Below are 12,200 nucleotides of genomic sequence, written 5' to 3' on the forward strand. Positions count from 1 at the left end.
TTATATATCTCTTATTGTTATTATTTGTTTTATTAAAATCAAATATCTATGCTTTTCTATTAATTGCATTGCCAAATATATTCATATCATATTATGCATATGTTTTCTTATTTATCAAATATATTATTATATTTACAATATTTGTATTTTAAATAAGTTTTGGCTTAGATGGCCTTTTTTCGCCATATAATTCCAATTATTATTCAAGGCTTTTAAAACTGAATTTACTTGTCTATGTAAATGTGCGTACATTATTTTGCTGACACTTGAACCACTGTGCACTTAAGATGCACTTAAATAATATCAGCCGCGGACATTAGCCCGTGACAGGTAATCGAACTCAAGACACTGCCAAAAATAATTTGTTGTCGCTCCAAATACATGGTTATGCGATCGAGCCTATATGCATATATATGTATATACATATATATTTGGTATATAGTATATATACAGCTATGTGTACTGGGTTTGTTCCACAATGAAATCGCTTTGTATATATCTTTTTTGTTTTGATGCACAGCTGCTGGCAGCTAATTAACACAACAGTGAGTGCCAAAAGTCAGCAACAGGTGAGCAGCAGGTAAGTTAACTCTCTCTCGCTATATGGCGTGATCACACGCTCACTCTCCCGCTCTCTCTCTCTCTCTCTCTCTCTCTCTCTCGATAAGCCGTCAGCTGTTTGGCTAGCTGGCTTGAGTCGAGCTGAGCTCAGCGCTTCGGACGCTGCTTCAGTTCTGCTGTAAGCCGCCTTCAGGTTGCACGCGTCGCTTTGCGTTTTGTCGCGTGTCTTTCGCCGTGTATTTACAGTTACGGTTACAGCTAACCAGCTCGTGCCGTGTGCGCTTGAATGCCAAATTTAATAGCCACTGCGCCACAACAACAACCGTTAACGGCAACTAGCGTTTAATTTAAAAACGTTTTCAAACTGAGCAAAAAAAATAACGCAAAAGTAATAGAAATAGAAACATATAAAAAAAAAAAAACGCAAAACGTTTACTTTCGTTTTTCCAACTTTCATTTTTGTTTTGTCGCACTCGCACTCGAGTTTTCATTGAAAAAAGTGTCACTGTCAGAGGCTGCGCTGAATTACACAAAAGCTTCCATCGGAAGGTGATAACAAATCGGGAGTTCATACGACAAGTTATTATTACAACTAATACAAAAAAGAAAAAAAAAAAAAAAACAAAAGACAAAACTATAAAAAAACCTACAAACGAAGACTACAACAACAACAACAGCAGACACAAACATTCGATATGGCGCTCATGGACACCGCTTGGCGCTGCCGCCTGATGATATTTGGAGTCGCATCGCTGCTGCTGGTCGGCGATCTCTTTGGCTATGGCGGTTACAGTGTGCGCGGCGTTAAATCGGATCATCCGGATGAGGTGGGCGTGCAGGGTGGGGGTCCCCCAACCGGACCCGCTCCGGCTGCCAAGTTTCAGCAGAAGAATGCCGAAATTGACATAGGCGAAGGTGAGTGACTTTATTCCACCCCACGTATTCCAATCCGTATGCATTTCAGTTTTGTAATCGAATTTAGGTTTCGTTTTTTACGCAAATTTAAGCTTGACTTTAGTTGAACCGTTTTTTTTTCTCTTCATATTTTTTTTTTTGGCATTAACAACGCAAATTTTTACACACTTGGCACATTGCAACACTGCATCTGTCTGTCTCGCTCGCTCTTTTATTTTTATGGATTGCTTCATGAATCGAGCTCTCTGTGTGTTGTCTGTATATATTTTTGTATTTTTTCATATGTTTTAAGTCGCGCTTTATTTGCTTGTATCAAGGTCAGTTTCGATTCATAAATGGAAGTTTCATGCTGTTTGATTTGCAATGTAAAAAGCTGGCAACACGTGTAAGCAAATAATTGAATTAAAGCTTTGTCAGTTAACCGGAATGGGCTGCCCTCCTATATACAATGTTAAATGTTAATTCATTTTCGAAAATTGCCAATTAATAATCTTTAAAGTTCACTACAATTGGCTTGCATGAAAATGTAAATGCTTAAATATATGAGTTTCTATAAATACGTATATATAATAATTATATAATTTTTAACAATTTCCTATTATGAAATAGTTTTTAAAATCAACTATAATTGAGGAGTCTGTAATATCAGGGCATAATAGTTAGGGAAGGAGGCGGTGCAGACCCCATTAAGTATATATATTTAAATTCTAGCGCAGTTTGAGCTGAGTAAGTCTTAACCTTGTCTGTTTGTCTGTCGAGTAAAAGGCTATCTTGTCTTACATAAGACTAAGAAACTCTTTCTCACATTATACACAATTAACTTTAGAATTCTAGGCAGTCTTGGGTTTTATAACTTGGCTTTGTACTCATGTTGCGTCGCTTTTTAGCTTGAACTGTCTAGACTATTTCATAGACACTTAAATGTTGACATTTAACAGGCCATTTAAGTGTTGGCCAGCCAAAAAAAAAAACTGAAAATCATTGCTCCGCATTTTAAGCAGCTAATTAAAAAGTTTCCATACGAGTTTTTGGTTTTTTTCTATAAGTCTAGCATGACATGCTATTTGTTAGCTCATTTTTGTGTGTAGGCATTGTCTAAGGAACCTTTTTTCGAATGAGACTTTAATATCAATAAATAAGTCTAGTTTTATATGCAGTTCTAGACAGAATTCAGGGGAGACTAGTTTAATAAAAAATATATGAAATTGATTTCTATTCTTAGCTGATATCACGTCACAATCTGAAATCTAGTTTTAAATATCATTGATATTTTTATTTATAATTTAACACCGATCTCAGCTCCAGCTTGATCTGCATCCAATTTGCTTATTTAAACTGATTTATTTTTGTTTCTTATTTCATGGCTTCCCATACAGCCCACTCAATAGATATTGAAGGGAGCTCGCGGTAGACGGCGTTCCATATTATTTCCATATTATTTAACGCTTTGCCGGACATGGTCTACCCATGCCCATGCCCATGCCGCACAAATGTTTGAAGCTTTCGAAGCATGTTTGTAACCACTTTCCAATGCCCAGCGATTTGCATAATTTTATAGCGTCATGGTAGGCAAGTGACATAAGACTCGTAAATGATTTCGGTTTTGTTTTTTTCCTCAACATGCGGGTACGATTATGCAACGCTTCGACTCTCGATAGAGATGTGAGTAGAGCTCAATAAATAAAAATTTAATTAAATTAAACGAAAGTCAAAGTGCAGCTTGAGGCAGGTTTTTGTTTATGGGTGAACGATGGAGCTGAAGAATCTATTGAAATTTGAGGTCAAAAAGCATTAGAGATAATATTTCGAGAGCAGCTCATGTCAATGGGAATGTTATCTGCAGAGCAAGTGCACTGGTGGAAAGAGAGTGGTATGGCAGTGGGTTAAGCGCTTGTCAAACTATTGTTAGTATTGAACAAATAACAGCTGGCAAATGATGAAATGAAATATATCAATATGACAGTCGATTTTTATTAATATTTAATACGCTGTCTGTTAAGTTAATGTTAACTGGGGTGAATTATAGTATTGGTAATTATCATAAGTTCATTATTGACTGTTGCTTATGTTACTGTCAAATCTAATGTTAATACATAGCATTTACAATCTTAGCATGTTAATATGTTAATGGAATGTTAACATGCGACTTTGACTTTTCAACGAGGTCTTTTCCGGCCATTAATAATGTTATCTGCAATCAGATCTTAATTTGTTGCCTGATTGACTTTTTTATGTTCCTGCCAAAATCAAAGTAAATATTTAATGGCAATCGTGTTAAGATCATGTTAACTGGATAACAGCTGAGCTCAGCCATAACCTCTAGTTTCAGTGCACCGGTCCAGTGTGAATTTTTAACAGTTAAATGTTAACTTGACACCTAAGAGCTACAGCTGTAATATCTAACCGGAATAGCATAGTTCATTAACATGATATCATCTGCGATCGGCTTTGAGGCCCCTCTCTCTCTCTCTCTCTCTCGTCTCGGCTGATTTCATGTTTGGTTTTTGCTTGCTTCGAGGTGAAAGTGGAAAAATGCCAAGCAAATAAACTTCACGTAATAAAATCAACGAACAGCGACAAGTTTTTATTTGTTCCCAGTCCCCCTTTGCATGTGCTGGAAATCTGTGTGGGAAACTGCACTGCAACTTTCCTAACCACCATGGGGAATCTCTCACAATACACTTGAATTGTTCCTCATCTAGCTGCGTTTGAGATTCCAATGCCGTGCACATGGCTAGCGTCTAGACACAAGTGCAGAGCAGCGCTGCTCCGATTATGCCAAGCTAACAGGAAGTTAGCGGAACAGAACAATGACGAATGCTCGAGCACAAAAACCTAAGAGAACTGGACTGGATCTGTGCTATTTTCATGCAGATTGAACTGATTTAAGCGTGAAGCATTTGAGCATATTGGAAATGCCGGCCGAAAACCAGTTTCTATAAGTAATACCCGCTCTATGCTGGCAAACTAGTTCTACGGAAATCGAGAGTGCCCTGAAATGAATTCTCGGCTATTGCATAAAATCGGTGCTAATAGCTTGCAAAATGGAATTATAGCTAACTGGGGTCATTACGTTACAGGTTTCGTTCACCAAGGCGTACGACAGCCAATCTGAACTTATTTTCTTTGGCATGCATTGCACGTTGTCTGATAAGTGCAGTGCGTGATGAACATGCAGAACTTGCAGTTATTTATCGAGGCCCAATCAAAGCAGCCACACTGAGTACGTGCAGTTAGACACAAAGTGAGCTCATTTCGGATATGATTTGGATAACAGTCTCTGTAGACTATCACTCGCCGAAAGAAAGGTTCAGCATCGCTGCGAGTGCATTGCGATAGTCGTCGTCGTTGGCAATCAGGTTTGAGTCGAGCCGCGCCCCACAAGCAGACTTGGCTAAAATATTCATTGGGCCATAAATTAAAAGCCACAAATTAGTAGACGCCACCCTGCGTGGTTTGCGTCACTTTTCACTGGCTTCGAGCCCAAAAACTCTTTTCCGCGTACAAAGTTCAGCTGGCTGGGGGTAGAGCAGCAGCAGCAGGAGGAGGGACAACAGCAGTTGGGTTCGCTGATTTGTGGTTAATTGCCAATAAGTGCCAGTTGGTTTCAGCTTAAATATTTTAATATTTATACAACACCATAATTAATTAATCTAAACACCGACCAAATGACTAAGCAAATACTTGTCTCAGCCATTGAAATTCGTTTAGGAAAAAATCAAAGTTCAACGCACGTTTTGGCCTTGCAGGGGGCGAGTTCTCAATCGCCTGACCGCCTGTCACTGTCTATAAGAAAAAACTAAAAACAAAAAAATCAAAATAAAAATAAATTTAAGCAATTCGCAACATTGAAACTCGATTCAAATATTTAAAAGTGAAAAAGGTTTATTTATAAGTCAATTTAAGATAGTTGCTTCTAGATGCTGCCAGCACTTGCCATTTGTCTTGCTGGCTATTTAAAAGCTAAATATTTGCGTTGATGTTTAATTAAAGCCAAAGTTGCCACAAACAGCAAGTTCAGCAATATAAATGCGCATTTATTGTTAAACATATTTCGTTTATTTGCCAGTTTGAGTATACTCTCCCATATATATATTATATATACACTGCGGGTCATTCGCATAGCGCCAGCCAGACGTTCTCTGTTAATATTCCAACATTTTTCCATGGAATTTTGTTGTATTATTGTTAACGTTAAAGAACAGTGCTTAATTATTTAAAAATAATATCCCAATCATTTCATTTTGACAATATATATTTTTTATATATATCTGAAGTCTGTTTTAAATATTGTATTTATTTTTTCTAGGCTTATTTTTGTCGTTTAAACAAAGATTAAAAAAGTTTAGTAATGCCAAGAAAATGTGTATCAGTGCAATTTAATATTTTAGATACTTTTTATAATATCAGTTGGTTCCAATAATTTGTCATATTTATTTTACATATTGTATATAAAGTGGCCCCAGAAATTATGTAAATATGTTTGTATATATATAAACATTACAACACATATTAAATAACAATTTTTATAACAGCAAAGTCTGTGTGGCTTCAGGTAAAATTATTTTTAAATTATTTTTTTTTTATTATTAAATCATTTTTATAGCTAGTTGATTCCAGTAATTTTTATTTATTTTTTATATTAGAGCAGGCTTTATAATTCAGAGAATATAATAATAAAATATACAACAAAACAAAATTTTAAATTGCTTGGCTAATAGAAATATAATTGACTCGGTCGTGAATCAACTTTTACTCTGGCTTAATGATATAGAAATGTTGATATATGTACATGCGCATATAGCTTTCCCTCTCTCTCACATTCTTTTTCTCCCTTTCTGGTATATGATATGATAGATTAAATATATATGATATATATTATTGAATTGTATTTTTATATATATTATAGTTAATATATGGCTTCTCTGCAATACCTTTAGAGTAAATTCATATTCGACTCGACGCTTTTAAGAAGTTTCTTTTGTTTTGATTCCCAAAATATTTATGAATTTCGCTGCTGTGGCCTTGAACGTGTTTATTTTTGCGCAGTTGAAAGTTTTCTCTCTGTCAGAATATATAGCTAAAAAAAAAACCCCAAATTTGAGAAAGAAAACTTCAAAGTGCAAATGCAAAAAACGGATAAAAATCTTAAAACATTTTTAATTAAACAATTTAAATAATTTGTAGAGCACGACTTTGATGAATTTTCGGCTGCAGCTGCACTCAAGCCCGTGGCAGCTGCAGCTATCACTGGAGCTAGCCTGAAGAGCAAGACACAGCTGTCGGATACCATCAAGGAGTCGTGTCTGCCCAAGATGCTCTGCGAGCTGGCTGCCAAGCCGGAGTACCAGCTGAGCGAAAAGGAGCGCGAGCTGCTCAGACTGATAAGGTGAGTGTGAGACGTAATAAACTATGTATGGTAAATATGTAGAGTTCAGCTGTGGCTTGTAGTTTGACCCTTTTAAGTGAGAGCAACTGAGAGTAGAAATATATAAACACTTTAACTGCCATTGATCTCTGCTCTGTGGGGTCGTTCAACGAACTAAAAGCTCAGCTTACAAAACACAAGCTGAAGATGTTGACAGTCGTTTCGAGCACTTGGCCTTGTTTAGACAACAGCATGGGCATGATTCCACTATCGATCGGGCCTAACCTACCTCACATAGGCAATGCGACGCGCTGTAACCTCGCACTTGAGTCGAAGGTGAACTGTTACCGCGACTACACACAGAATCGTTTGTGTTCTACTGAGCAGCTGTCTCCACACACACACACACACACACACACACACGCATTCGCACACAAAGCTGTAACACAAATACGACCCCGTGTGAAACCCTGAGCTGTATAGAAATATATACATATATGTATATAAGACAAATTTAGTAAACGATTCTTCCGCATTTTGCTGTCGTCTCTTGCAGATCGCCGACTATGCCCTGGATGATGAATATGCCGCCGAGCAAATGGTATTTTGCTGCCCACATGGGTGAACTGATGCGTCATTCTAGCGATAATCTGAGCGGTCCCATGGGCTGTGCCAATCTCTGGCCCAACTGCCCCATCAGCTCCAAGAAGCTGATGAAACTGAGCTATAAGGTGCGCGTTTAGTTGATGCCAGCCAATGTGATCATAGATTATTAAATTAAGCACTAGAATGTAGTAGGCGTACGCACACACGCACACACACACATACAGACGAATATTGCATACACACACGCACACACACACATGATGTTGATTGTATACTGACGCTGAAGAGACTTACCTATTGTACCATAAATTTTCGCTCTCCAAGGCCCTCGGCTGGCTGCCTGTGACGGCATGACTGATGTGACAATTTGTAATTCGTATCGATTAGCTAGCTCTAAGTGCGCTAATTAGTCATTAAGCGTGCCTAGTCTATCTCAATTATTTTTTAGTTAACTTAGCCTTAGTTCGATGCGCGTGTAAATGTAAATAAATGCATATTGTTATTTAATATGAATTCCCCCCAAAGTGCCTTTTGCTTCTGCTATAACTAATGATGCGACTATTATTCGAAAAATATATATAAATAAATGCATATATGTATATGTATGTATGTAGAACTGTGTATTATAGAGCTACATTATCTTAAAGCCCAAACGCCCTTCGGCATGCAAAATGTATTTATAATTGTTATTTCTTAAGTGCTAGGAAATGTTGTATTAGACTTAATGGCAATTCTAATCTGTCAGTTTGGCGTGCCGCACTCCAATCAAGTTTCGCAGTGTGACCAAAGCACAATCACGATATGCCAACAGAGTGAGTCAACACTTTCGTTGCTCATTATGAGAGCTGTAACTGAACTGAAAGTGCTTGCAACTGTTGATTTCCTCATCTCGGTAATTGTAGCGTGTAGACTATAATATCTCAACATGATCAAGCTAGATTTTCCAATCGAATTAAGTACTGTTCAATGCCTGAGAGTGGAAAATGAGTAGCGGTGTTTGGAGGCTATCGCAGTCAGCTGATGAAATGTTGTCATGTTAGCTTTAAAGAATACAGTAGATTCCGGCTATAAAAAAGCTTAAGGGATCATTCTTTGTCTAGGGATCCGAATTTTCGTCGCAATAACTGTACGAACGCTTAAGTGGAGTCGCTATAAGCGGATTCTACTGCATTTCTTTCATATATTAATCTGTGGTTATGATATTTAGTGCCGTTTAGGCCTCAGAAACCATTCTCATCCAATCCATATTCTGCGAATTTTGGGTTTGCGTCTTCAACTTTAGCTCTGATAGCTCCAGGTTGAAACACTTCCGACAGTCCCTCCGCTCAGATAAGCGAATCATATTGGTTGTTAATTTCTCAACTCATATGTAAATTGCAATACTTTTCATTGCATACTTTTGGGCAGAGCGCAATAATTGAGTCACCTCGAAGAGGAATTCGCTTAAAATGCAAATCGTTTGTTGACATTGCACAGTTTCAACGAAACGGCACTAAAAAGTGGCAACAATATTCGGGCTCGTTGACTGCCTCATTGAGCATGCTCGGGGCGTAAAACTGACCACACACACGCACAAATGCGCCGTAAAATAATTGAAGAATCTGAGCGAAATGGCCGCATTTATGGCGCACATATTAAATGGCTAATTAAGTGTTAAACAATAATTTGAGCTGAGAAAGTAAACAAGTCAATTCGCTGGGCAATTCTAGCGGAATGCTCTTCATTATTCATTCTTTCAGCTCTGCAATCGAGTTGTGGGACTTGTGTGGCATAATCGATATTATCATGGCGCTGCGAACACGTTGCGTTTGGCAAGAGCCACGATTTAGGCCACGTCAGCTTGCCAAAGACCAAAACTAAAAGCATGTTAAAAACAATCGCGCGAAATTACGTTTCAGTTTATTTGGTGCCTTCATTGGATGGCTTAACACAAAACAATAAACAATAAAAGTAAACAATTTGTAATATCAATGGAATTGGGTCACTCAGCCGGTTGTTACGCTCGTTGCGTGCCAAAAGTGGACCTCGCCGGACTTTCATTGTTTCGATTTGGGGATGGCGAGCGATGCAGCTCTTGCTATATTTGGTCTGGCGTTTGACAAGTTGTTTGCCGTTGTAGTTGCTGTTGTTGTTGTTGTTGTTGTGCAATGTGTGACGAGTGCAGCTTATGAGACAGTCTCCGCAGACAGTCGAACTTCTATCAGACTGTTGCATTGCCTAATATTTCCGCATTGCATTGCCCAAACGCAAAGGAAAGGCAGACACTCTCCCTCTCACTCTCGCCACTCTCTCGCCCTCTCACTCTCTCACTCTCGCCAGCCCAGTTCCCACTTAAGATCCGGACCTGCGAGCGCGCAACCAAAACGGCAACAAGTGTCAGGCAACTGGAAAAACATGAAAATTACGCGGCCTAACAAAGGAAACAGCAACAACAACAACAACATGCAAATGCAACAACGTGGCGTGGTTGCACCACCAATACCCTGCGAATAATTTTATGTACATGTTATGAATATAAAAGTTGTGTTGATTCAAGTATAACTACATCGCACTGCATTGAAAGCATAAAGTTATTGAAGCATGACTGGATAAATTGATTTGCTAGTTAATATTAATTTCTACTTTTTTTTTTTATAGCTATATTGATTGCTGTAGGAATATTTTTGATATATATGTATATATGTATATGTTATTTATACTAATTATATATTTATTTTTATTTATTTTTATACTGATTGCATACCTGGTTTACATATTGTCTTATACTATACGTATATGTAGATCGAGTTGTATAGAGAGCTAGGTTGATGAGCACAAACTACCTTAATATCCCAATATTTACCCCTGTCTTTGTCTCACTATCTCCTTATGCTTCCTACCTTCTCTTTCTGTCCATCTATGCTTCACTCTCTCTCTCTCTCTCTCTCTCTCTCTCTCTCTGTCTCTTTTCTTAGTTGGTTTCTGACTCTGTCTTTTTCATTTTTTCTCTGCTGCTCTCCCTTTCTTACTCTCAGACTCATACACTCTATCTCTCTCTCTCTCTTTCTGGACCTCACAAACTCACTCTCTTCCTCTTAGACTCACTTTCTGTCTCTGCCTCTCTCTCTTTCGCTCTACTATCATTCTGATTTCTGACCCTGCTCATAGAACAATTTCTGAGAATATAAGGAAGCGGTCTCAATAAAGTTCTCTCTCCGCTCTTTTAGCTGATCTTATTAGAATATCGCATTGGATATTACATTGCCCACATTTATCCATATTGATTACAATCTCTGATCATTCATTCATTTCACTCTCAAAAATTTTGCTTTCTCTATAATGGTCAACCATGCCCTCTTCAGATTTTTGCTAGGGTATCACAATACACAAAAATTGCTGCGCATGTAAGCCAGGCTAGCAGTGGGAGCTGCCAAGTTGCAGCACTCCGTCGTTGCAGCTTAATCCGCAAGTGTTAACAGGCGCCGTCTTGCGTAACCAAGCAGTCGACTGATTGACTGACTGGCCAAGAGCCACACTGGCAGCATTGTCGGTCAAGTTTCAGCCTGAGACTGGCTGAACGAGCGATCGACTGATTGTGTCAGTTCTTGTCAGCAATTAGCCGTTATTGGACTCGATTGTGTGGCTATCGGCAGGCACAGCTAGAGCAGCTGGCCAACTGACTCGATCTCGATATAGATAAGTAGCCATGATCAGTTCTCCTGGACATTTACTCAATGCACATGGAATTGAAAGTCAAGCTGCACATCTATATCAATCTGAGCTGAATTGGCCTGGCCATAAAGCGCGGACAGCGCAACGTGCTCCATGGAGCGCAGCTCCACGCATTTGACAAATGATTGGCCAAACGATTGCCCAAAGCTGAGTTATTAAACTGAGCCGCAAATTGTGTTAATTGGACAAATCAACAACAGCAAAATTCGAGTGTGGAAATGCGAGCTGATGATGCTCATAATCGCAGCACTAACTACGGCTAAGGCGTGGCCGCGCCTGAGTTTGCCGTAAGCCAAGTTGGGAAGATGCGTCTTAACGAACTGTTGATAATTTGTTAAAGAGGGAATGTAAAAGAGAATGAAATGCTATTTACAGTTTTTATATGATACCAATTGCATGATTATGATGATGATGATTATGATATGATTAATTATGCTGTTTTGCTTCTTAGGTTTAGCTCAAGTCTAAGGCTGAGTTGTATATACAGATATTATTAATTAGAATGTAATGATATACATACAATATATGTATATAGCTAGATATATAGTATGGCTATATTTAGTTTATGTCGGCTTGTTTGCTCTAGTTTAAATACTCAGGTGTGAATCAGAGGAATATAGTAAATCGTAATTTATATCTCATTTTAGCAATTATTTTTCTTAATTATTAAAGAAGAGCGTAAAGGTTATCTAAAAATATAATGCATATGCATATATGATTTCCTTGTGATAAATTAATAGCTCAAGTCCAAATACTCATCCGTCAGTTAGGGTGTACATACATACTAATATATACTAAAAACTACTTCATATATCAGTTAAAGTATTATTTTGCTTAACACTTAGCCCCGTGCAAATTGCTTAACTGTTCAACAGCTGCTGTCGGGTCTCGGGTGCGAGCCTTAACCTAAGACACACGGCGGGTAGCTCGAGCGCGAGCGGAATGTGGCTAAACCGACGCAGATTAAGTAATTGATATGCAAAAGCCAACTGTAACGCATACCAGACGCGAGGCACGCCAGCCAGCCCAGGCAGACACG

General features: G+C 38.3%; 1 protein-coding gene across 1 annotated transcript; it reads left to right on the top strand.

Moving 5' to 3' along the window:
* The first annotated feature begins 726 nt into the window (after positions 1-726).
* Positions 727-7,963, top strand: geko (olfaction protein geko). The gene is made up of 3 exons (XM_018101448.3): positions 727-1,476; positions 6,664-6,865; positions 7,401-7,963. The coding sequence occupies exons 1-3, from the start codon at positions 1,257-1,259 to the stop codon at positions 7,585-7,587; spliced, it is 609 nt and encodes a 202-aa protein (XP_017956937.1). The 5' UTR covers positions 727-1,256; the 3' UTR covers positions 7,588-7,963.
* Positions 7,964-12,200: the final 4,237 nt, after the last annotated feature.

The sequence above is a fragment of the Drosophila navojoa genome, chromosome 4 (assembly GCF_054131105.1).
Source record: "Drosophila navojoa isolate 15081-1374.11 chromosome 4, UAZ_NAV_1.0, whole genome shotgun sequence".
In the NCBI taxonomy this organism is placed as follows: domain Eukaryota; kingdom Metazoa; phylum Arthropoda; class Insecta; order Diptera; family Drosophilidae; genus Drosophila; species Drosophila navojoa.

What these genes read in the sequence shown, in the direction of transcription:
- geko (XM_018101448.3), top strand. Translation starts at nt 1,257, where the DNA reads ATGGCGCTCATGGACACCGCTTGGCGCTGCCGCCTGATGATATTTGGA. An exon ending in CGAAATTGACATAGGCGAAG is followed by an intron (nt 1,477 to 6,663) that starts GTGAGTGACTTT and finishes AATAATTTGTAG; the next exon opens with AGCACGACTTTGATGAATTT. An exon ending in GAGCTGCTCAGACTGATAAG is followed by an intron (nt 6,866 to 7,400) that starts GTGAGTGTGAGA and finishes CGTCTCTTGCAG; the next exon opens with ATCGCCGACTATGCCCTGGA.